The following is a 24,388-nucleotide window of genomic DNA, read 5'->3' on the forward strand; positions in this document are numbered from 1 at the left end:
CCGCGACCCGACCCCGGATAAGCGGTGGAAAATGGATGGATGGATGGATATTCTAAATATAGTGTACTCTGAAACTGATGTTGATTTATTTTAGGTGTTTAAAATACATCCTCAGCAGTACATTACGTTGCTCCTGTGCTGGTACTCCAGTCTGTTTCTCCAATCTACTGTAGGTAATACAAATAAGTAACTTCAATGTAAATATAAATGCCTTGTTTTAGCTGCTTTACTGAATGACTCAGAAGGTCTTTCGTTCCAGCAGCAGTTCGATTTTTGAATGAACACCTTTAGATGTGGTTTTTAGATTTAGCATCTTTCTGATGTCAATCATGTTTCATATGGCATTTCCTGGTGTTATTTATTCTTTGTAATGTGTTTTTGTCTGTTGCGCACTGAGGACTGTGTCTATTGTTGTCTGTATGAGTTTATGGTGGCAAATGAGTTTCCCCACCGGGTATTAATAAAGTTTTCTAATCTAATCTAATACTCTGACACTGGTACATTATAGAGAAGCACTACAGGCTACAATCGGAGCATTCGACCTCAGTGCTTGGTGTTAAGGACTGTGTTGTGGAGTGATGTAGAAGCGGTGTGTGTTTAGCAGTAAAGTCGTACCTTCAATTGCCATCATGTCCCTCAGCTCTTTGTTTAACAGCTCGAATTTTCGTTCCAGGTCTTGTTCCTCCAGCCTGTCAATCACAAGAGATGCATGTCAACATGTCTGACATCTGTGCACACGGAGGAGAGTTGTCTCAAACTTCCCTATTTCTTTGCTTTATTTGCGTGCTATTTCCTTAAAGTTTGTGAGTATCAGTTCGTATCAGAGGTCAAGAGTGGACCGTTACCTACAACTTCTCATTTTGCTTGCTTAACAGTATTCAGAAATCCTGCCCACTGACAACAGCAAAGTTATTCTCACATCGGGATCTTTCATTGGCTCATTTGAGTGGACAGGATTTTAAGTGAGAGATAGTGAGCACAAGGAGCAGCAGCATAACTTCATTCATTATTTCAGCAGCTAAATGTTTAGTTCTCTTTCCTCTGTCAAAGTTTAGAACTACCGTTGCTGCTTAAATGTCCCAAGATATTTGCTGCAGTGACGTGAAACTGGATGGAAACTAACAATTACTGAAAGCACTCTCTAATGGACCATCATTTACTAAATGAACATCATGCTGTATTGAAGAAGACTTGAAACTAGAGATTGAGACCATAAACTCATGTTTACAATGTTTACTGAGGTGATAAATCAAGTGAGAAGTCTTCTATACAATCAGACTTCTTTTTGCAACCGGAGGAGTCGCCCCCTGATGGTCAGTAGAGAGAATGCCAGAGCAGAACCGAAAGGTTGCCGCCTGGTGTTTACAGACAGTAAGCGAGAACTGCTGGACACCTTTAACGATCGATTCTAGTGTGTTTTAATGCTTCCAGCAGTGTGTGTCGTGGATGTCTTACAGTAGCTGCAGATGGTCCTGCCTCCTGATTAAAGCATTCTTCTTGTTGACCAGCACGAACCATTCCTGGATCAACCTCTCCTCCTCCACCTTGTCACTGCCTGCAGGAGAAAATCACATTACTATAACCCCCTTTGTTAGTCATAGTCCTTCTCTTTCTTTCCTACAATGGAATAATGGAGTTTCACAGTGAATGAATAATATCTATACCACAGCTGTTTAATTAGTGCCTTCACATTACAAATTATTCATTGAAATTATGTTCTTCCTTAAGGTTAATAATCTGTACAAGTTCTACCCTTGTTCCCTCTAAATATTACTGTCACCCAGAATAGCATGTGCTTTTCATTCATTGTGCACCCATCTGTAGATGATCTTACCCGTTTCCAGGAGTTGTCTGAGTTTCCTCTCCACCACACCTGCTCTGTTATCAATATGACTTTGTTCCGCTTCCAGGGCTTCTATCTGACTCCGCACATACTGGCTGGGGTCCTGGATACATTCATACACACACAAATAAACACAATTACCTAACAGAAAGTTAGGGTCACTTGTAGATATTCAACCCTGCAATGAAAAGAATGGTGGGTGACTGACTTGGCCCTCTAGTCGTCCCTCCTCGACTTCAGCCTCTGTTGTTTCTGTGAGACAAACACAAATACCACTTGTATGAATGAAGCCATGCTTTACAACTTTACTTTCAACAAAGGAAAAACATTCCAAATCACCAGGTCCAAATGAAGGTGTCAAAAAAAGGAGTTTAACAGTTTTTTTAAAAGGTGGATTCATTAATGTTTATGTTAACACAGATTTATGAAATCTAACCAGTGTCTGACTTCCTCCGAGTAATCACACTGTCTTCTTGGCCTGCAACAACCTGCAGACAAACAAAGTTCCTCATACATCACAGATAAGAGAAAAATGCAATGACGAAAATAAAAAGGCGATAAATGAATAAGGCGATTAGGAATCATACCACTGATATTTCTCCTTCTTCTAATGACCCACTCCTCCGCTGTGACCTACGCTTCTTGACCAGATCTGCGTCTTTGACATGAGAGAAACCAGTCTTGGACAGGAAATGAGTCCTTGGCGGTGCCAATGGTAGCTGAGCCCCAGCAACCTGCAGCCGTTTGGTTCTGGGAGGAGGTACAACATCCCTGGTTATAATGTCTGCCGCCTCTGTGGTGCCTGCAGTCCCGTTGGTGTCTAGACTTATACCCTCCTCTTGCAGCCTCTGGGTACAGTAGCGAACAGTCGCCTCTGGGTCCTCCTGGCCCTCCCGGTCCCCTGCAACTGCATAGCTTGACTCGCTGCTATCTCTCGCTATGTGGAGCACACTGAGCTGCTGGCCTGTGAAATGGGTGCGGATCTGGTTGAGGTAGGTCATGACAATGAGGCGGTCAGGCACTGCTAGCATGACCATGTCTGAAGGCTCCATCAGCCTGGAAATGCCAAGTTCGGCAAAGCCGTCAAAGGCCTGCAATTTGTAAAAGAAAATAGATCAGATTGGGAATCATCAACCAACGCGAGAAACAGTTATATTATGCAATGTTGGTCTATTTAACAATCACCTTCTTATTGTTGTGCTTGATGTCATACGGGTCCAGCATTTCAAAATTACTATGAACAAAAAGAGAGGACACATAAATCAGTGCATGCATTAAGAAAAATACAACACTCTTTCTATCTTTAGGCCAACTATTTTCAACAGCTTTCTCACATATTTTCTGGTTGGAAGTGATGTAAAATAGCACAAAAGGCAAGGCCGTTCCTCCAGGAGGTGCTGAAGTTGGTGATCTTCAGTCCCTTGTGACCCTGCGTGACGTCCTGACACCAGTCCAGTAGAGACTGACTCGATGTCACTAAGCTGGGAGTGGGTGAAAAGCCCTAGAACACAAACAATGACAATATTGGGGAAGGATCGTAAATAACTGCAGTTAATGATAATTCTTCAATCTGAGCGACATTTTGCACATTATTCTCAGTTATTTGATCAATTGTAATACATAAATATTGATAGGTGCAGCTTTAACATACTTCCGGAGAGGCAGCCCCATCTGCAGGTCTTTTCTGAGGTGTTGTTACTTCACTGGCTTGGTGGATGTAAGCAACTTGCGACTTCTCCCTTTGCCTGGAGAAACACACAAAAACAAAGCAAAGTGAGAATTGAATTCCACAATTTCTTTAAGAACATGTTTGTCTGATTATTGATGATTTTGTAAACCATGTTGATAATAAGACCACACCATGTTAGATAATTAGGAAATTAAGATAATTAGGAAATAATTAGGACATACAAATGAGAATTTATATTGTGTAGAGAGTTAGTTAGTTATAAGTATTCAGTATGTTTACTAACTAATCTTACCTTTCTTCCTCTAAACAACCAGCATCTACATCTACAGACACAAAGCCAAAGTCCAACTCTTCGTCCCTTATTTCCTTCCTTGAGTTTATTTCCACTGGTTCACTGTCTTTATCATCCTCTACATGTAGCCAGTCATCCTGAGAAGATGCAACAGTGGAAGAAAGAGACCTATCAACCTCTTCTCCCAGGACTTTTTCAATGTCAGCTTGCTCAGACACACACTCTGCAGCCTTCTCTGAGTCATCTGTGGCAACAGGTTTTTCTGTAAAGGTCCAGCCTTCAATGATTTCATCCAGTCCCTTCTCAGTATCTTCTACAGCATTGACCTGAGGAAATTCTTCTTCTCCCATTGCTTCCAACACTTCTCGTTCCAACTCAGATGCCCCATCATCTTCTCCTTGGATTGTGACGAAACCTCCTTCAGAGATCACACTTGAATCCAGCGATGTTGAGCTTTCCTTAGTTTGCTTGCCGGTGGCAGATGTATCCTCTGGGTTTCTCTGAAAGAATTCCATTTCCAAAGGGAATACATTGTCTGCCGGTGTTGTGCTGTCTGAATAAGTTGCACTGAGACGATTCTTGGCCCGTGGCAATGGAACTGGCAAGCTTGACTGTTCATTCTGTTGGACTGATTCATCACCAGTGGTGTCAGTTACTGTGTCTGGCAGGCAGGGAGGTGGTGAATCAGAAATTGTAGTGGCATCTGGGAATGACCCACTGAGACGTTTCTTTACTCTTGGTTTTGGTACAGGTAAGCTTGAAGCGCCTGGTGTCTTCTCTACTTGAACCCTGCCCTCGATGATCAATCTACCTCTCCTCAACTTCACGGGAGTCACTACTTCTATGGATGAAGAAGGTTGATCTATGGATGAAGAAGGTTGATCACCCAAAGGGGGAAAGCATTTGCTGTCTTGCACTTTTGACAAATCTTTAGTTGTTGAGGAAATGGATGAAGGACCATCTTGCTTTGCTGCCTGTCCCTCTTCTCCATGGGAAGGCTTGGATGTGCTCACCATAGCTGCAACGTCATCTGGGAAGGAGCCACTGACACGTTTCCTCACACGTGGCCGTGGCATACAAAGAGATGTTTGTTTGTCCTTGTCTGCTTCTGCTATCTCTGATGAATCTTCTATTTTCTGAGAAGACGTGATGTCAATCGTATCAACAGATGTGTCACCACCAATAATATTTGATTGCTTTATGTCGTCCCTAACAGTGTTTGTTATCTGGACTGGTTTTACAGACTCCTTGTCACTGCCGATTTTGCCAGATTTGCTTGAGGGCAATTTCTTGCCACGTTGTGGAAGACGTATCTTCTTGATGATTGAGAGAGAAGCAGTTTGCTCAACATGAAACATCTCTGGTTCAGGCGTTGGTGTGATGCTCTCAATCCCCTTTGTTTCTGAGGGAAGAATTACATGAGCAGAGGCCTGGACAGATGTATTAATGTCTTTCTTAAGCCATTCTGAAGTATGAGAGGTTTGCTCTGTGTGCTTTGAGCAGACCAGTTCTGTGTCTGCCTGTAGAGAGGCACTCCCAACAAAATCTGTTTCTTGTTTGATTGTTTGGTCTTTTCTTCCTACTGGTTGTGAAGGGATCATTTCAGTGGCTGTTTGACCAAGTTTATCAATGCTCTGTAAAGGTTCAAGAGCATCTGAGACAACAGAGCTTCTCTTACATGGTTGAGGAGGAACAGGATCCATAGTTTTCAAAGCAGAGCTGACTTGGGCTTTCAAATCCTGTTGGTCATTCGTTTTGGGAACAAATGTCTCTCTAGTCACACTGTCTTTTCTCCTTAGAGGCTTGCAAGGGGCAGTTTTCTGTGGCGTTTCAGGTGGCAAACTACCATCTCTTCTTTTCACACGAGGAGGCGCAACAACATCCATGGATATTTTCACAGATTCAACTTCTCCTTTCTGTCTATAGTCACTTTCTTGGGCATGACCATTCTGAGGTACACCAGGGATGCTACTGGCTCCTTTCTTTATCCGGCAAGATGGGGCAGTGGCAGGTTGTATCTCACCAGTAGCATCTTTCCCAAGAGATTGGATTGGAACAACCTCAGGGAGGAGATTGACCGACACAATATTAGATTTTTGTTTGCGGTCTGGGGTTAAACTATCCTTCCTTCTGAGTGGTCGTGATGGAATAGTGTCTTTTTCTTGATCAAACCGTTTCTGTTGAGGTTCTGGAACTTTTCTCTTGGGCTTTCTGCCTCGGACAGCAATGCCAGCATGTGGTCCATCTGGACTAATGTCCTGAATATATGAGGGTTTGTCCATGAGTTTCTCTCCGTGAACTTTGGAATCTATCAGTGACTCATTTGATGTAGGCTGCAGGGAAGTGGCAGAAATTTCTTCCATGTTTGTTTGTTGGGGGCTTAAGGAAGAGAAAGGACAAGCTTCAGAATTTGCTGTTTTTTGCCATATAGTTGTACCATGCACCTTATCTCCAACCAATTAATATGCTCAACTGAATAAGACAGTCAGCAAATCATATGACAAATTGTAAAACAAAACTGACCGTTTTCAATATTCTGCTTTACTTGTGTACATGCACACTGTCATTGAAACAACACAGCAGCATATAAAGCACATTCTTTATAGACAAAGTCGCCCTAAGTCTACAAGACTTAAAAAGACACCACTAAAAAAAGTTAACATTACCATTCCATATAACAATGCCAATCTTTACGGCCATCACAAATAGTTGACCATCACAATTTCCTGAGTAGCAAGCGCTCATAAGCAGAACAAGAAACAATGCTATCGCCAAAAACGCAGAACATATACACTATCACACCGTGCAACCAAACACTTTACTGGGTCATTGTCCCCCAACACTCACCCTTTATCCAGCTGTGATGAAGTTGACTCTGTTCTAACCTCATCCTGTTCTGTCTCAGTCTGTTGCCTTGCTAACAAGCTTTCAATGTACACTGTACAATGCGAGTCCTGCCCTGTGTTAGATATTTCCTTTGTATGCAATTGATCAAGAAAGGCTTCTTGTTCCTCTACTTGTTCACTATCCTCCTTTGATATTTCAGTGATATCTGACTCTGTCAGCGGTGGCCATTTCTTTATGCTTGCACAAACCAAAAACCTGTCATCACTGTCGGTAGTTGGTGATGGAGACGCTGATCGATCACCTTCCAAGTCCAACATGTAAGGCTCAGCACTTTCTGGATATTCAATGTTATGTTTGGTATGAATGTCTTCAAGCTGGCCCTCTATCTTCTGTATGGAAGTAGTGTTGCCAGCAAAATGTGTTGAAAACTCATCTGAAGGAGTCAGTGTCTTGTCTTTCAGATCCATAGAAGAGGCAGCCCTGGGTTGGTGCTCCACTTCAGCTAAAGTAGAGCTAGACGGCCCCAAAATGGATACTACTGTTTCATAACTGTGAGACATGGATACTGGAGTGAGTGAATGAAACCTGGAACCATGCAAAAACAATGGTTTCAATAAACATGTAACTAATTGTAGAAACCAGTGAGTACTGGAGAAAGTAAAATAAATTCCCATGCAAATGCTGTCCAGTTATTTTCTTTACCCCAAACTTTGAAATGTCAAAATCTGAATAGAAAAATAGAATGAGCATGATACATAATAATGTGGAATGGGAAATATCTCCATTTAGGGGTACCAATAATTGATGCACACTATGACGCATGCTTCACACTATTAGTTTCAGGCCAGTCTTACACCTACCCTTTGTGGAAAACACCAACAATAGCCTTAACTAATCCGGACGCCTCTTCCTCTTTTGCTGACAAAGAGGACTTTGCTTGTTTTTCTGTAATCGTTCCCTCTGCCTCCAATACTTCCCAACCCAAGACTCCCACTGGCTTTGATGTGTCCAATGGTTTCTTCCCTTTTGTCTGGGCTACCTCTGCTACTGTCCTTTCTACTTGTGATTTGCTGAGGACCCAGAAACCACAGTTTAAGGTGTGATCCACAGAACTCGGGCAGCAGCACGATACAAAATCGAATGAATTACAGCATTCACAGAGATACTGAAGTTTACCATGCACTGTATTGTCAAGTTACAAAAACTACTGTATATACAGTATGTCAAAACAGTCCATGTTAGGCAAGCACTAGACTGACCCCTTTCACAGCAAACAATGCAAGAGCACTGGGCTCTTTTACTTACCCGTTATCTACACAAAGGTCTATGTTTTGCTTTGCACCGCCTTTGAATTTCTCCTCTGTCATAAAAGCAAACATAGTAAAATACACAAAAAGAAACAAGACATAGAAAAGTGAATCTTCACACTGTGAATGTCTCACCATATGCAAGTGCTGTGCTGGGGAAGCTAAGAGATGTGGAAGGAACACCAGGCATTCTTGGGTCTTTGTGATATGACTGAGTTGACTGTGCATGAGGCAATTGTTGTGGTGTATGCTTCCCAGTAGAACAGTGGACTTGAATGATCATAGTTTCTTTCTCTGCTGAATTCAATTGTGAAATGCTGGGGAGCCCAGGGATTTGAGTTAAATGTGGACATGATGGAGCCATTGCTACCATGTACTTCATTTCTTCTTGGTCATGTTTGGCTGGGAATTTTGCAATGACACAAATCTTCTCATTCTGCAACTTCTCAGACAAGGACTCACTGTGTGTTGTCCTAATTTGTATATTTATATATTGAGAGCTAAGCATCCTTGCTGATGGGAAACCTGGGATGCATGAAACACATGGAGCAGACGTGTATAAGCTGACCATATTTGGTGGTCTGTTTACAACTTGAGCAGAAGGAAAACCACGTACTCTGGCTTCTTTTGGGCAGGATGTCACTAATGTCACCATGCTTTTCATGCTGTAGCAAGATAGCTGGTCCTGTTCAGTAAGTGTTAAAATCATTTCTGCCCTTTTCTCCTGAGACTTTAGCAAAATTGGTTTTGTTTCATTTAGCCACCCTGTCTTTGGGATTGTAGTCATGGATGCAAATCCTTTGAGACTTGAAGCACTGGAACAGCAAGGTACAAAACGTATCATATTGGGTTCAATCTTGGATTTGGTTCGAGGTGCAGAGGGGAACCCAGGGATTGTGGATGCCTCTGGACAAGATGGCACTAAGGCCAACATTGTCTTTGCAGATTCTCTGTCTTCATTTGGACTGCGCATTATGAATACTGTCTCCTTTGATGGTTTATCACACAAAGTGTGTGGATCAAAAATCCATTGGAATTTTGAGGCCCCTTCAAAGGATGCAAATCCAGGGAGATTGGATACTTTGGAGCAAACGGGTACAAGACTCAGCATATTGTATTTGGGAACAGATGCGAAACCTGGAATCTTTGATGCTCCTGGGCAAGAAGGAACCAAAGCAAGCATGTTGTTTGGTTTGTCTATGTTAATTGGTGAGCTGTTTATCCTAAACGAAATGCTCTTTTGTGGTCTTTGCATCAATGAACCCAGTTCAGCACACCATCCGTCTTCCTTGTGCCCTTCAACTGATGGAAATCCAGGTATGAGAGAAACTAGGGGGCACAAAGGAAGGAGGTTGACTACATTTAGGCCATAATACACCATTTTAGTGTTTGGAATAGATGGGAAACCAGGGACTCTTGTCACTTTAGGACAGGATGGTACACAGGAAACCATAGTCTTCATAATCTTTTTGTTATTTGATGTGTCAAATATGACCTTCTTCTTTGGTAGGCTCTTCAGCAATGACCCCTTTTCTGCTACCCATCCCACACTTATATCCCCATCAATTGATGGGAATCCAGGAATTTTGGAAACTTGCGAGCACAATGGTAAAAGGCTGATCATATTTGGTGCACTAATGTTTTTGGAATTTGGATGAGAAGGAAATCCTGGCGTCCTTGCCTCTTTTGGACAGGATGGTACAAGAGAAACCATTGCTTTCATTGCTTTCTTATCTCCTTCACATTTGTCTATCGATGACACCAGCTTTTCTTTTAATCTTGGTTCAAATAGTGGTTTCCTGCTCACTGTCCATTCTTTTGAAAAATTAGATGATGGAAATCCTGGTATTTGTGACACTTTTGAGCATGCGCTTGAAAGACTGACCATATTTGTCATGTCAACATTATTTATCCTGGGTTTTGGGACAGAGGGAAAACCAAAGATGAGTGATTCTCTTGGGCAACTTTGTGCAAGAGACACAACTCCTTTCATGTCTTCATCCAGTTTATCGTTGTCCGGTAGTAATATAGACTTCTTTTTCATTTGCTTCTCCCATAACGGCTGATGAAAAGTGTTCCAGTCTTTGCTGTCATCTTTCTGCATTGAAGGAAAACCAGGAATACTTGATGCAGCCGGGCAAGATGGAAGGAGATTGACAATACTAAAACCATTATAGATTACTGTAGGTTCCAGGGCAGATGGAAATCCAAGAATACAAGCTTCTTTTGGACATGTTGGGGCTAAAGCTGACATGGCTCTCATGTCATCATTCATGTCATCGTTGTGAGGTCTCTCTTCAATCATAACTATGTATTGTTTTGTCTGTGTTACCCCTAAGGGCTTGAAATCTGTAGCCCAGCTTTTGCTCAACGGTTCCATTAATGATGGAACACCTTCAATACAAGAGGTTTTGGGGCAAGATCTTACAAGGCTAATCATATCTGATCCATGATGTGCTATAGCAGGTTGTGTAATTGATGGGATGCCTGGTATGCAAAGATGTCTTGAGCAAGTTGGTACCAAAGCTCCCAGTTTAATTTCATTCTTCTCTTTTGGTGACGCTGTCATTACAACAAGTTCAGTTTTAATTTTGTTTTCCAAAAGTGGAGCCTGCTGAGATACCCATGATCTGTTGCTGGCTTCATCAATAGATGGTGCATCAGGTATACTGGATACACTTAGACAACTGGGATAAATATCCACCAGATTTGGTCCATAAAAAACTAAACTGTATTGTGGTGCAGAAGGAAAACCTGGATTTATTGCCTTTCTGGGGCAAGAGGGTACAAGTAAAGCCATTTGCTTCTTGTTCTGTTCATCATCCTTTAATGCATATGGCGGTAATATTTCCTTAATTTTTGATTGTTTCTCCCAAATTGGCTTTTGATCTATAAGCCAGTGTTTTTCTTTTATGGGTAATCTGGATGGCATGCCAGCAATGCTTGTCACACTGGGACAGACAACCAAGAAAGTGGACTGTTTGTATTGCATTTCAGGCTTCACATAGTATGGCACATATTGTGCATGAGGGTGGGAAGATGTTTTATCCACAATGTCATTATCCTCTGATGGCGTATCCCAAGTAGACTTGCTGTCCAGTAGGCATTCATCTGTTTGTTTAGCAGTAGCAGTGAATTCAAATATGTCGCTAACTGTTGGGTGTTCTGGCAATTGATCAACAATCCCAGCTTCTGTATATCTCTTCATTTCATCACCAGTGTTTAACATCATGGAAGAGAGACTGACCCTTTCTTTTGTCATTTCCATTTCTTCTTCTGATGTGTTTTTAGTTGCCTCTGTAGTCACCTTTGGTAGCTCTTCCCATAATATGGTCTGGTCTGTCGGACATTTTACTGTAGGTGCCTTTGGTAGCTCCTCCCATACTATGGTCCTGTTTGTGGGATGTTTTTGTAACCGCTGCTCAGCATTATTTATTTGGGTTTGGGATGAGAGTTGTGCTGCACCAGCAACAACTGGGCATGATGGCTGTAGTGAAACCATGTTTTCATGTCTAAAGAGAAGGTAAATTAAAGTATGTTAAAGTCAAAGTTTTCTATTGAAAGATGCCAGGTAAAATAATAATGTGTAAGAGCCTTCCCACAAGCTACATTGTAATTCTACATATTTTCATCACAATAGAATGCAAGCCTGGTACAGTGTACCTCAATCAATTGATGAGAAAGTAAGCAGTGCTTGACAGTATAATTACAACAAATTTACATATAGCATCGTTGAAAATAAAACTCTATATCACTACTCATTACCATTCTTATGATAGGTATTTTACACTAATGCATGCAATGTCAACACATGCTATTCACTCCAAACAGCCTGTATTAAACAACCGTCCACAAGAGCTAAAAAGCTACAAGCAAACAAAACAACACGACACAGCAGGTTGATTCCACAACTATAACAGCCAGTGCAGTAAAGCCAGCGTTATTTTTGAATGAAAAATTACTTCAAAATATTTTATATAATATCAAGAGTTGTAAAATATAAAAAACAAAGTGCTTGAAAGTAAATGTTGAACTGGATCTTTCCATAGAAATATTTTTGGATTTCTGTAAATCAAGAATTTCACCGACACAGAACTCGTCTCCAACAAGCAAATATTTCTTTAACAATTAATCTTTCTGTAGTCATCTGACTTCTACACTTAGCTTCAATGTGTCTTTGTTGGTTTTTATGTTTTATGTATTTATTGATGGTTTTCCAAACTGACTTGCACTTATATTCTGCTTCTGTTTTGTTATAAATTTGGTCTCTATAGCAAACCATTTTGCTCACAAGTGCTAAAGCGACAATGCTACTATGAATGGCAAGAAATGAAGCCTACCTCAAGAGGACATTATAAATTAAAACCATGCAACACACATCACTACTCTGATATCAATCTGACAAGAGCAGAGGCTAAGTATTAGCCTCTCTCATACTTACCCACTCTTAGAGTATCTAATGCACCCTTCATCCACAGTGTCATTAATGCTTAGTAATAACGCCTATTAACTCTACTGACAAAGCTTTATCTGACTCTCTATGGGCATGGAACCATGACTCTCCACAGTCACTACAAAAGTCTCTGCTTCTTTGCCCCTTTTCTTACATTGATATTTTAGTTTCTTGAATATCTTTTTGACCCCATGGGCTGACACAATGACAAGTGACAAGAGGGAAACACTGAACCACAGAATAACTCAAAGCTAAACAAAGTATGACACACAAGGAATGCAGATTTTGCAGTCAGATGGTGCTGAGATAAAGCAAATGCGTTATTGTGGAAATGCATCACCTCATTGCATCACCGTGCAAACCAAGGCAACCCACCTCTTCCTAACACTCAAGAATAGTGGCATGTCAGGAATGGAGTGCCACATTCTGCAATGCAAGTTTCTGAAAACAGAATCGAAAAGCAGATGTTTAAAAACCTACACTGCTGACATCACAAAGAGAACTCTAACTCACCCTTTTTCTACAACAGCTTTTTCTTCAGCCTCAATCGGTATTGGAAAGCCCTGTCCATCTTTACATCTCTCCAAAGCTGAGCACACATCGGATTTAGTTTTCTCTGTGTCAAATCTAATTGGACTGGCCTCATCCCATAACATCTTAATTCTATTAACTCTGGAGGATGGCTGGTCCACAGAATTTGATGATGGTAAGTCTTTGACAATGGTCTCGATGGGACAGGTTGATGACTCTATTGACATTCTTTGTTGTACATCCTCTGGTACATCTTGGCTCGGGAATATAAACAGTTTGGATCCCTCTCTGACAGAAACCTTACAAAAGTAACATTCTTCCAGTGACAGCTGTTCATTCGTAAGGTTTTCTCTTTCATTTTCATTTATTGTTGTTCCTGGCCACCCCTGTTCTGAATGGTGCACATGTGTGGATGGTACCCCAAGAACAGAGGCTTTCTTTGGGCAAGATGGCACAATATTTACCATATTCGGATTCCGGTTTATGTCAGGCATTGGAACTGTTGGGAAGCAAGAACTGAGAGCAATGTTTGGACAAGAAGTTTCAAGAGAAAGACTTGCCATTAATATATCTTTGTGGGGAGAACTATACTTTGTGTAAAATGAACTGCAGTCTTGCATCTTTACCATCACCACTGGCCAGCACCCTACTTTAGAATCATAAATAGCTGACACTCTTGAGGGGAAACCAATGATACTTGACCATTGTGGGCAACATTTCAGCAACTTTACCATATCTGGATGTTTTTCCACAATGGCATCAACAGCCTGGGATTGTGGAGCAGATGGAAATCCAGGGTTCAGGGCTTGTCGAGGACATGATGGAAGCATACTCAGCATGATTTCTTTGTCCTTATATGATGTATCCTTAACTGTAAAATCTTGGTGGACAACTCCATACCTTCTATTAAATGAGCTTTTCCAAACTACATCCTTGTCCACATACCAGCCATCCGAATCTTTTGCTATATTCTTTGCAGGTAGGCCTGGAATTTTACTGTGTTTTGGGAAAGTGGCTACAGTTTTTAACATGCTTTGAGGCTCTCTCATCACAGCTTCCACTTGTCTCTCTCCTGCCTTCGAGGGGATTCCAGGAATAAATGAGTGTTTTGGACAGGGTGGCAATATTGATACCATAACCTTAACCACCGCCTTTTCTGTAAAATATATTTTATGATCATGTATTACTGACAGTCTCCCTGGGTTTCTTAATGGCCTTTCCCATGCTGGCATTTCATACACATTCCATTCTGCCTCATCGGAATAACTGTAGTATCTAGAGGGTATTCCACATATGCTGGAATGTCTTGGACATGTAGGCAACAGATTGATCATACTTGGTATATCTGCTAACACCTGACATGGCACAGATGGAAAGCCTGGTAAACAGGCTGTCTGTGGGCAAGATGGCAATATTGATACCATATTTATGATCATATCACAATCAGAATAGAACACATTAACATCCAGTAAATGTAACTTAAATGCCGACTTCTCCCTAGGAAGTAGCATCGGCTTACTTTCCATTAGCCACTCTGATTGTTTGCTGGTGTCTCTTAGTGGCATTCCAGGAACTCTAGATTCCTTTGTACAACTTGGCAATAAATTCACCATAGTTGGGCCATCTGTTATTGTCAGTGTCAGAGCAGACGGAAACCCAGGGGCACTAACATTCTTAGGACAAGAGGGTAATATTGAACTCATACTTTCAGCAGTGTTTATATCAAAACACAAAACTGCATTTAGAATCTGTACTTCCTTTATGATAAATGGACTGTCCCAATGTAAAATTTTAGAAGCAAACCATTCATTGCAGCTAGACAAACAGAATTTCTGTCCAGTCTTTGAAGGCCAACCAGGGACTCCACTGTGTATGAGATATGAAGGCATTATATTAACCATGCTGGGTTCTTGTGGAGCAGAGGGTAAGCCAAAAATGTTGGCTTTGTTTGGGCAACTTCTCAGCATATCAACCATATCTTTAGGGATATCTGTGTCTTTCAGTATCCACTGAACAAGGTGAACTTGTGTTTTCTTCTCTGGTCTCTTGATGATCAACTGCCTCAAGGCATGCCAATCTTTGTTGTCTGAAATGATTTGATTTTGAGACAGCATTCCAGGAATTTGGGTCTGTTTAGGGCATATAGGTACAATACTGACAATACTTGGTAACAGCTTCTGGGGTCCTTTGGGCATACCTACGAGGCAGGTTCTCACAGGGTATGAAGGAAACAATGCCACTGTACTTACTAGTTCTCTTTTGTCTAGATCCTGACTTGTACCTGGGTAATTGTCAGGAATAAAGACTTTCCCTTTACTTAAGGGATTCCCTATTAACATTTGCCTGGTTATATCCAAACCCTCACCTTGAGCACCAACTGGCTCCTTAGAGATAAAACCAATGACTCTGTTTTTTCTTGGGAAATTAGGATCTTGACTTGGTGCAAATGGAACACTGGGCATAATTGGTTCTTTTCTTGGCACAGAGGGAAAACCAGGGATGGTTTCCTTCCAGGGACAAGATTGTAACATATCTACCATATGTTCTTTATCCTCATGTGACTTTTCCCGAATCAGAGTAGGATTACTTCTCAATGGTCGATCTAAAATAAGTTCCCTTAAAATATGCCAGCTGTCGTTATATGCCATAACTCCTTGTCTACCAGGCATACCTGCAACCATTGTCTGTTTAGGGCATGTAGGGAGAAGACTAGCCGTAGCTGAAGCCTTGTGCAATGGTGCAGAAGGAAACCCTGGAACACTAGCCTTTCTAGAACATGTTGGCAACATGGCCACCATGACTTTAACCATATTAGTATCAGTAACAGCTTGCTCCTGAACACAAGACATATGTGAAACAAATGCTTCTTTTATCTGCAAATGTTTCTTCCACAGAGAACAACTGTCCCAAACATTATTTTCAAACCCATTCACTGCTCCAGCAGAAGCTAACCCTGGAATCCTGCTAATTCTGGGACATATAGGTAAAAGACAAGTCACATTTGGCTCACGTTTCAAAGCAGATGGGAATCCAGGAATACTGGCAGACCTCGAGCAGGACGGTGTTAAGTCCACCATTTTTGAAATTCCTGTACTACCCTCATAAAGAGAGCTATAGTCTGAATGCAGGAGTATAGGAAATCTGTTGTTGGATAACCTCTGAGGCAATAACCTCTTATCAGGCCAAGCTGTAATTTCTGACTGATATAAAGATGACATGCCAGGAATCTTGGAATATTGTGGGCAACTTGATTGTAACTTAATCATACTTGGAATGCCTACTGTTCGTCCAATCTGAACTTCAGGCTGTAAAGTGGATGGTGAATGAGAAATAGAATCCCATGTTGTACATAATGGACCAAGTTCCACCTTAGATATGTACAAGCACATTTCTTCTGTACTGGCTGCTGAGCTTGCCACATTTTCAGTTCTCCCTTTCTCCATAGAACATTGTGGGTCGAAACAATGCACATCAAAGCTTTTTGTGGAAGATAATGCAAGATCCACTTTAAATTCTTCTCTTTGTTTTGATGAATTGTCTACTGTGGCTTGCTGTGCTGAGAGAAACCCAAAAGAGTCCAATCTTGAAGAGACTTGGTCTGAGGCAGTCATGTTGCATACGGTTTTCTTATCTATATTGGGTATTGGAACAACAGGGCTTATTTTTCGAGTGTCACTTTGTGGCTTCTCCTGCTGTGAGTTTTTCGCAATGGACCATTCTCCAGACTGAGCAGCCATGCTCTGATTTCTGAAGGAATAAAGTATACCAAAGTTTGATGTCAGAACAAAAAGGCTGGTGTGCTTTTAAAAATGGGGATTTAACTGACAGAGTAACACGCTACACTTACCCCAAATCCATAGTTACAGCTTCTTTTTTATGGGCCACTCCTATCCTTCCTGTCGGTTTTGTGTCAGAGGTTGTAGTAATTTGAGGCAAGTGCAACAAAGGTCCCTGGAGTGATCTGGAAGTTGGTAGGGGGTTGGTAGGAGAAATGGGTTTGTGTTGAACAGGCCCTGGTTGGGCTATTGAATTTCCTAACTGAATGGACATCATGGACGAGTGACTCCCCGGTTTAACCAAAGGCCCCTTGACTGAAGCAGAGGTATAATCTTGACAATCAGGGTTTAGATTAGGTGCCGAAGCAAAGGGAGGAACTGTTGGCTGAATGCTCGGGAATGTCCTTGTTGGCCTTAATTCTGTTTGATTCATCTGTGTTTTTGGCATCTCAAAATATTTTAGCCCTTGGGCTACGGGCTTTCTTGGGCTTAGGGGCAGGAGTGAGGCCATACTCTCAGGTCTGAGGGACAAACAAATGAGGATCAGAGTTATGACGTTATGACGTAAGGAAAGTCTCTACCGCAGTAATGCAGTCCATATCCAGGCCATATTCGCAGAATTCCACTGAACAGCACACAAGCCAATGAGCAATGTAACATGGAGCTACAAAGGATAACAGGAGATTCAAACCAGAGTCACGAACCAAACAAGCATTTTGTGATAAATCACGGAACGAATGACCAGGCAGCCAAGCAGCCACAGCCTTTTCAAATAATACACTGAAACCACACTGCCAGATCATTTGCCACTTGCTGTTGTTTTTGTTAAAATTTCAATGTACAAAGAATGTTTTTTGAAATTCCACATCTAGGCAATTTCACACGCAGCTCAACAAGCAGTGTAATGACACATTTTTTGCAGTGATGAAACAGTCACATATTATAAGCAGCAGAATATGCTAAACAGAGGGTACCACATTCTTGCATCATTTTACATGAAAGATCTAAGGATTTTTTTATATCAAAATGAGATATTTAACTTCTTCCGTGAGACATGCGAACCATTACAAATACATTTCAATGGTAGGGCTGGACCCGAATACTCAACTATTCAGTTCAATGTTTGTTGGGTAGGTTTGTTCTTTTTCGTTTTAATTTTAAAAATAATATTTTGTTCTTCACCAGTCCATTCATTTACTTTGGCTTCCCCATTTTGCACTGGCCGGGTAACAAATAACCAACGTATGAGCTTGTGAACTACGAACGGTAGATGTGAAAGCTTATATATCAATTATACAAATCAGCAAACCAAAACAATTATCTGGAAACTGCACAAAGCTGCAGAGTGGGGCTACTAGCAACCCTTTCACAGGTCATTTGATTCAATGGTTATAACAAAAATATTGCTTGGCTTTACTTTGCATCATTTGCTGTGGGCTCAGGCTCACAATCTGGTTTGCCAGGAGAATCACAGACACAATCCCTTCCTGTACAAAGTGTTCTGTGCTCATCTTCAATATTGACCAAAGCCCTGGACCACATTTCGCCTACAATTGCTGGGCTGAACCAGGACAAATCATGTCTAACCTCATCTAAGCCTCAGATTTAGATGCAGTCCTGGCTGACAGCCTTGTAACACTGCAGTCTGCAAAAAGAGGAAGACTACATACTGTGGGCTGCCTGCTCCTACATAGAGCCACACAAGCCACCATTTTAATACAGTGAATATTTTTTGTCAATGTAGGGTCTAGCAACATAAACCCATGTTTGTTTAGAAAGAAATATCAAAATAACAGACTGTATTTAGTTTCAGGGCCGAAACTAAATATATAAAAACATAAGAAAGGATACAAATAAATAATGTAATGCTAGATTCTCACCATAAATAAATAAATCACAAATTAAAGGAGACATTGAATATATAAATGTTAAATTCATTATTGTATTACAAAGACTTCAAGTAGCTTATAATGATGCCATGAGAATATTACTTAAGAGAGCGAGATGGTGTTTGTGGCTGCAGGAGTCAATACTTTGCGAACTGTTTTAAGAAATCTTATGTATGAATTTATTTGCCGGCTTAATGACTCTGAAAATTGAATCATCTTGGTTTTATCAAACATAAGTTTTGGTACTACGCGCTACCAGTCCCAGCTGTGGAGACATTGGTACAGCTGTCTCTTTGTACGGCATTGGTAGGCCATTGGATGTAATTTATTCTATGTAATGTCCTGTCTTATCTGGACCCTGAGTCTGAAATAAAAGTTTGTATTTATGTATTCATTTTTATATATATATATATTTAGAAATTCACATTTGTACATTTATTTATTCATTCTTATATTAATTTATCTATTTACGTATTAATTTGTTAAAACATTTATTTATCTATACATTTTTATTTATACTTTCATTGATCCTTAATTTAACTCTGACAGTCTTACAGACTTGCTTCTGATTGGCTATACCCTTCCAGGTGTTCCAGGGGTTTGCTAAAGGCTGGCCTAACTATGATGCTAACCGGCGCTATGAACAAGACAGGCACAGAAGGACTTAGCAACTCACTTTCTTGTTCCCATAGGCAGAAGGTGGGCTACCTGGTCCAAAGATACCCGAGGGCCAAGCACCGAAGAGAAACAGACCAACAACGGGTATCTTTCGTACGCTTTGCATCATTAAAATCACTCCTGAAAACTTTTGAGATGAGAAACCAAACGTGTAATTTTGAATATTAGCAGTTTTAGAAAAAAAACGTATGTTGAATAAAAAAGTTACTCCAACGTTTTCACAGTTAAGAAGCTAGCGACTGCAGGGACTGCCAACTACTGTAGCCAGCCATCCAGTAAAGCTCACAGACCATTTCATTTGTGATTTAATCATTCATTTATAGTGACAATTAAGCATTCAATTAAGAATTTAATTAATATCATTAGATATGTTTTTATATATTTAGGTTTGGTCCTAAAAACCCCCAATATGTATCTCTCAACAAACTCTATAATCAGTCAGCGCAGATCTCCTTTGGCTTTTAATACAAATATAGACCTATGTCTTTCAGTTGCCAAATGCAAGTATAAAATAGAATACGATATTATAAGCACTGTTCAAATAATTTGTTGCGATGTATGATTACTCAGTAAAAGTTATTAGCAGTAAAATACATGCAGTGCGATTAACGTTTGATGGAAATCCTATCACTAAAGGAAAAATCGACCTCTAAATGCTCGAACACTGTTAAATACATGTAGCAGCAATGTGGTTGTATTTCCAGACAAATTTTGTATTTTGTTCAAATAATCAAAACAAACAATTGTAATCAGTAATCAAGATGTAACAGGCAAGACAAAGAAAAGTTTCATTGTTCAGCGAAATGGCATTACTGGTCGTTGAGATAAAATGTATTGTTCTGCACTGTTGAAAGGAAGACAATGTCACTCTTCTTCTTGTTTCTGTTTCATTTTTGTATTTTGTTGCTTGTTCGTCAATATCCTGCCTCTTAGATCTTTTTTTACTAAATTATTTTGGGAATTACTTTAGTGGTTTTTAATTTGAAAAGTAGATAAATCAGAAATTTGACAAATCCAGGTCCACTCACTAGCTTTTTTGAGACCTTTCAACCCTATCACATGTTCTTCATCGGTGAAGGTCTCTCAGCTCCAACCACTGATGAGTTTCCTCAGCTGCTATGAGCAAACTACTCATTTAATACATCTGACACCACAAATTGATGCCATTAACAGTGTTGGAGTATCCGGGGCGGGATTAGTCCTTTAGAGCCATGCCAACCACACCATATATTAAGAAAACACCAAACCCGATAAAAAGGCAACCTTTCATATGAACTCACCCTGCTGATGTCTTCACAACTTCGATTCCAAAACGTCCGTCTCCTTTCCGCTCCGAAGCCCTGGACGACTCTGGCCTCCGGCTGGCCGGCGCTCTGGGATCAGGGGCTGAACAGCATGAAGTAACACACAGTTATCCATGCAGTCGTTGTCTAAAGGTGTCACTTATTCTACTCATTGTGTGTTCACGCTCACTTGTGGGAGTCGTACACTGGTTGTCCTCTTCACTCAGCGTGCTCAACTGTCTTTTGAATTCTGAAACGAAAGAAAAGGATAGAAGGAATTAAACAGGGACTATACGCGATAAGCTCGATGTTCATATGGCACCATATATTATGTATCAAGTGTTTAGCTGCTTTAATGAAAACAACCAGCAGGGGGAGACGTGTGCTTGTACATTGGTGGGGTTTAGTCACTCGGCATGGCTCCTTTTTGATTATGTACCTGTATCTTGGTCACTGTGTGAGGTTGTGGCAGTTTGGGATATATGAGGCTGAGAGGGAGGAGGAAGAGGAGGAGGCCCAGAGAGCACAAGAGCAGAGGAAGGACTTAAAGGAGAAGGTGAGAGGGTCTCTACTGTAGGGATGCCCTGGGGTCTCCAGGAAGGAACCAATCCAGACCCTCCCTGGGGTTTCTGCTCCAAAGAGGATGAAGCTGATAGAGAGGAAACATGATGGGGGCAGAGAGATGATGGGAAGGAGGAGAGGAGTGGAGGGAATGGAAGGTGGAATATCAACGACACATGTGCTTTCCAATATCAGTCCATCAGGCATTTCTCCAGTGTTAGTTCTGTATGTTTATGGTATATGTAATGAAAAGACCATTACAAACAAAAGCTCTTTTCATAGTGAATCCACTAATACATTCTCACCAGTGTCCTGATTTATTACATAGAGAACAATTTCTATGAAATCCATGTCTATATTGCAATATAAACATACTTATAATGCATCATAGTCTTATTAAATCTCTGTATAATCATAGTCTTAAGCACTCGTAAATATCCATAATGCTTTATAACAATAATCATACCTCATCATAAAGCATATTACAGTGACTTAAATGGTCAAGTATCATTAGAATTCATAATTGCTAGTCACTCAATGACATTTATGTTATAATTCCCATATTTGTAATACATTCTAATCATGTTATAGTGCGTTATAATCTCTGTTAAAATGCATTCTAATGTGATTTTTTGGAGTGGTCGTTGGTAAATGAAGGTTTACGGGCAGATATACATTACAAGCTGGTTATACATCCCTCTAAGTGCTCATTGTTTGCTTTAGTAAACAAAGCGAAAAAATGGCATTAATCAATGCATAATGGGAACATCACACACAAAATGACACTGAGTGACCAGCAATGATAAAGTATTGTCATTATGAATTTTTTAAAGATTATTGTTAAGAAGCATTATGAATATGGTGCTTATATCTATGATTAGACAGTGCTATAAGAACATTATAACTTATTATGACTATTTTATGCATTATGGAAATGAGAGTCATAGAAAGTGTTACTGAGAATTCTGCATTGTTGGGAGTCTTGTTTGCTCGCACAATGTGTGTCAAAACAATATATGTATTTATGTATGTATATTTTGGTCCTACTGAAGATATAAATCTTTAAAAAAAAGCTTTGGAATTCATTTCCTAAAACAGCTGGTCAATGTAGTTTTTACCAAACAAACAGGAAGAAATAGTGCGTCTGTTGGGGACTATTTTCAGTGGCGGATTAATCCACATTTGGTGCTCTGGTGACTATTTATGGCAGCAGGAATTCAATGAGAGTCATAACCTAATGTCTTGACATCTCTAACTATGCTAGTTGGTCTAGATAAAATGAACAGTAAATTCTTTATTCTAAAGGATGAAAGCCACATATAAGTACATCGAATGTTAGACACAGTACAGCAGAGAGGCTGAAGGTAGAGCACAATTACATGGCGTCTCTATCTGCTTTTTCTGCAGCACTGCAGGCTGTCCAGGATCGTTGGCAGAGAGATGCAGAAACTTAGGGGAGTAGGCAGGCTGTGCTAGAGGCACCTGAGATTTAGGAGGCCTCCATTCACTCTGCCACAAAGCTGGAAGAAAATAAGGAGAAGGGAAAAACGAACATGTAGGGATGGAGGGAGGAACAGGAGTAAATGCGTAGTAACAGGTGTATGAACGGCCTCTGACAGGACCTGTCCCTGTACCTGTCTCGGGGGCAGACGGCAGGCTGGTGGGCCGGGTGAGGGCGGAACCCGGCTCCCCCGCAGAGGAGAAGCGAGCTTTGGGCTGCCTGGAAGCAGCAGGCGGCCGAGGTATAAGAGGGAAGGAGCTAAGAGGAGCTGAAGATGAGGAGGAGGATGCAGAAGAAAAGGAAGGAACGCCCTGTGCTCTCCAGGCACTGGGACAGGCTGAGAGGGGAAGATGGAGAGAATAAAAGAAAAGAAAGTAGGGATGAAGAAATGGTAGAACAAAAGCAGGCTGCATCATTGTGATTTAAAAGAAAAGTGTTGGAAGAACTGCTTGAACTAATCAACATTAATTTCATGAGTCAGCCAAACAATAAAAAATAAAGGCCAAAGATGCTTCCCATAATGCTTTCTAAAGATATGTATTCGATAAAAGCTAAATGAATGGTATACCCTGAAGTAGGAGCTCATGTCTGTCTTGTGTGTGAATGCAGCATTAGCCCTTATAGCCAATCAAGACCAATAAACAGCACCATGGACTGTATTTTGGATCCTTTCGTCAATTAGAAACCAATCACAACTTTGAATGGAATCACGTAATACCTGTTTGTGAGGTATCAGAGAAAGTGGGAGTGCGGAGAGATGGAACGGAGGGTGAGGAGGAGAGGGAAGAGGTGGAGGTGGCGGCTTTAGAAGGGGTGAAGGTAACGAAAGCCTCCAAGCCCTCGGCTGGAGAGCAGTCGCTGTGGAAGCTATGGGGCCTTCGAGGAGCTGAAATGGGCACTAAAAAAGGACAGCAGAAGACGGACAGGAAGTGGCAGAGAAGTAAGAGGAAAGGGGAGAGCGGAAAGACATACCAAGAGACAGAACAATGGTGAGTGAAACCAGAAATACACAGAATATTTCTAGCCAACCTAAACATATATCTGCATATAATCTGTAGGCAATGGGACAAGATTTTGGTATCGAACGCGTTCTGTTTTCCGTTTATGGTCCGAGGAGTATTGATCAATCAGGTTTGAGTGGTCTTTGGTTGGATGCAGGTAAACAGTCCGTGTTCAGAGCAAAAGAAGTGGAACGCATTGGCTTGAACGAAATCTGTGAACCTATTGCCTATCATCTGATTTTGCTTTGTATAGGCTACAAAATTAACTGTTGTAATTGTTGTATCTCAACTCTAACACATTCTTCGCATCTCAGGTTTTTATTGGACTGTAGACAATGGCCAATGCACGGAAGAGGAAGGCGTGAATATCTATCATCCGTTATTTGGATATCCACTGGCTATACCGGAACCCTAGAATTATTCAAGCAGGTCTGTCTGCAGGTTCACAGTACTATAGGACACACCTACTACATGACACGCCCTCGAACCGTCACAGTTCAGTTTAGGCGCCAAAACTACAGTGTTAGGTTTAAGAAAACATTGTGGCTTACGCTAATCCCAGATCGCAGATAAACCCTTCTCGACATTTTGGTATTTGCCCCCAGAGGCTAAATCGTCTTCAGATCGACAGTTCCAAGATTGCAGTCAACCAAACTGCAAACAAAGTAGGGATGTCACGATGGTAGATAACAAAATTCTGAAAACGTGATGTTTTTTGTTTTTCTACAGTACTGCA

At 40.9% G+C, this 24,388-nt stretch overlaps 1 protein-coding gene across 15 annotated transcripts in view; it reads right to left on the minus strand.

The window, feature by feature from the left end:
* Positions 1-30: 30 nt before the first annotated feature.
* Positions 31-24,388, minus strand: part of ehbp1l1a (EH domain binding protein 1-like 1a) — a 36,932-nt gene continuing 12,574 nt past the window's right edge. For 3 of the 15 annotated variants that reach the window (XM_031877680.1, XM_031877679.1, XM_031877677.1), the window contains 21 exons: positions 23,370-23,549; positions 22,785-22,988; positions 22,530-22,670; positions 21,029-21,238; positions 20,780-20,839; positions 20,587-20,692; positions 12,808-12,873; positions 8,115-11,491; positions 7,978-8,032; positions 7,533-7,742; positions 6,673-7,257; positions 3,826-6,204; positions 3,495-3,588; positions 3,178-3,344; positions 3,029-3,077; positions 2,431-2,934; positions 2,280-2,331; positions 2,052-2,095; positions 1,835-1,946; positions 1,456-1,555; positions 31-689 (listed from right to left, as the gene is read on the minus strand). In XM_031877680.1, coding sequence (XP_031733540.1) covers positions 557-689; positions 1,456-1,555; positions 1,835-1,946; positions 2,052-2,095; positions 2,280-2,331; positions 2,431-2,934; positions 3,029-3,077; positions 3,178-3,344; positions 3,495-3,588; positions 3,826-6,204; positions 6,673-7,257; positions 7,533-7,742; positions 7,978-8,032; positions 8,115-11,491; positions 12,808-12,873; positions 20,587-20,692; positions 20,780-20,839; positions 21,029-21,238; positions 22,530-22,670; positions 22,785-22,988; positions 23,370-23,549 — 8,828 coding nt within the window. In that variant the 3' untranslated portion in view covers positions 31-556. Of the gene's footprint in view, positions 690-1,455; positions 1,556-1,834; positions 1,947-2,051; positions 2,096-2,279; positions 2,332-2,430; positions 2,935-3,028; positions 3,078-3,177; positions 3,345-3,494; positions 3,589-3,825; positions 7,743-7,977; positions 8,033-8,114; positions 11,492-12,807; positions 12,874-12,945; positions 16,800-20,586; positions 20,693-20,779; positions 20,840-21,028; positions 21,239-22,529; positions 22,671-22,784; positions 22,989-23,369; positions 23,550-24,388 lie in introns of those variants that run through there. The other 12 variants (XM_031877684.1, XM_031877683.1, XM_031877678.1 and 9 more) reach the window with 11 other exon arrangements.

This window comes from Anarrhichthys ocellatus, unplaced genomic scaffold (assembly GCF_004355925.1).
Source record: "Anarrhichthys ocellatus isolate YVR2014 unplaced genomic scaffold, GSC_Weel_1.0 scaffold144, whole genome shotgun sequence".
Classification (NCBI taxonomy): Eukaryota; Metazoa; Chordata; class Actinopteri; order Perciformes; family Anarhichadidae; genus Anarrhichthys; species Anarrhichthys ocellatus.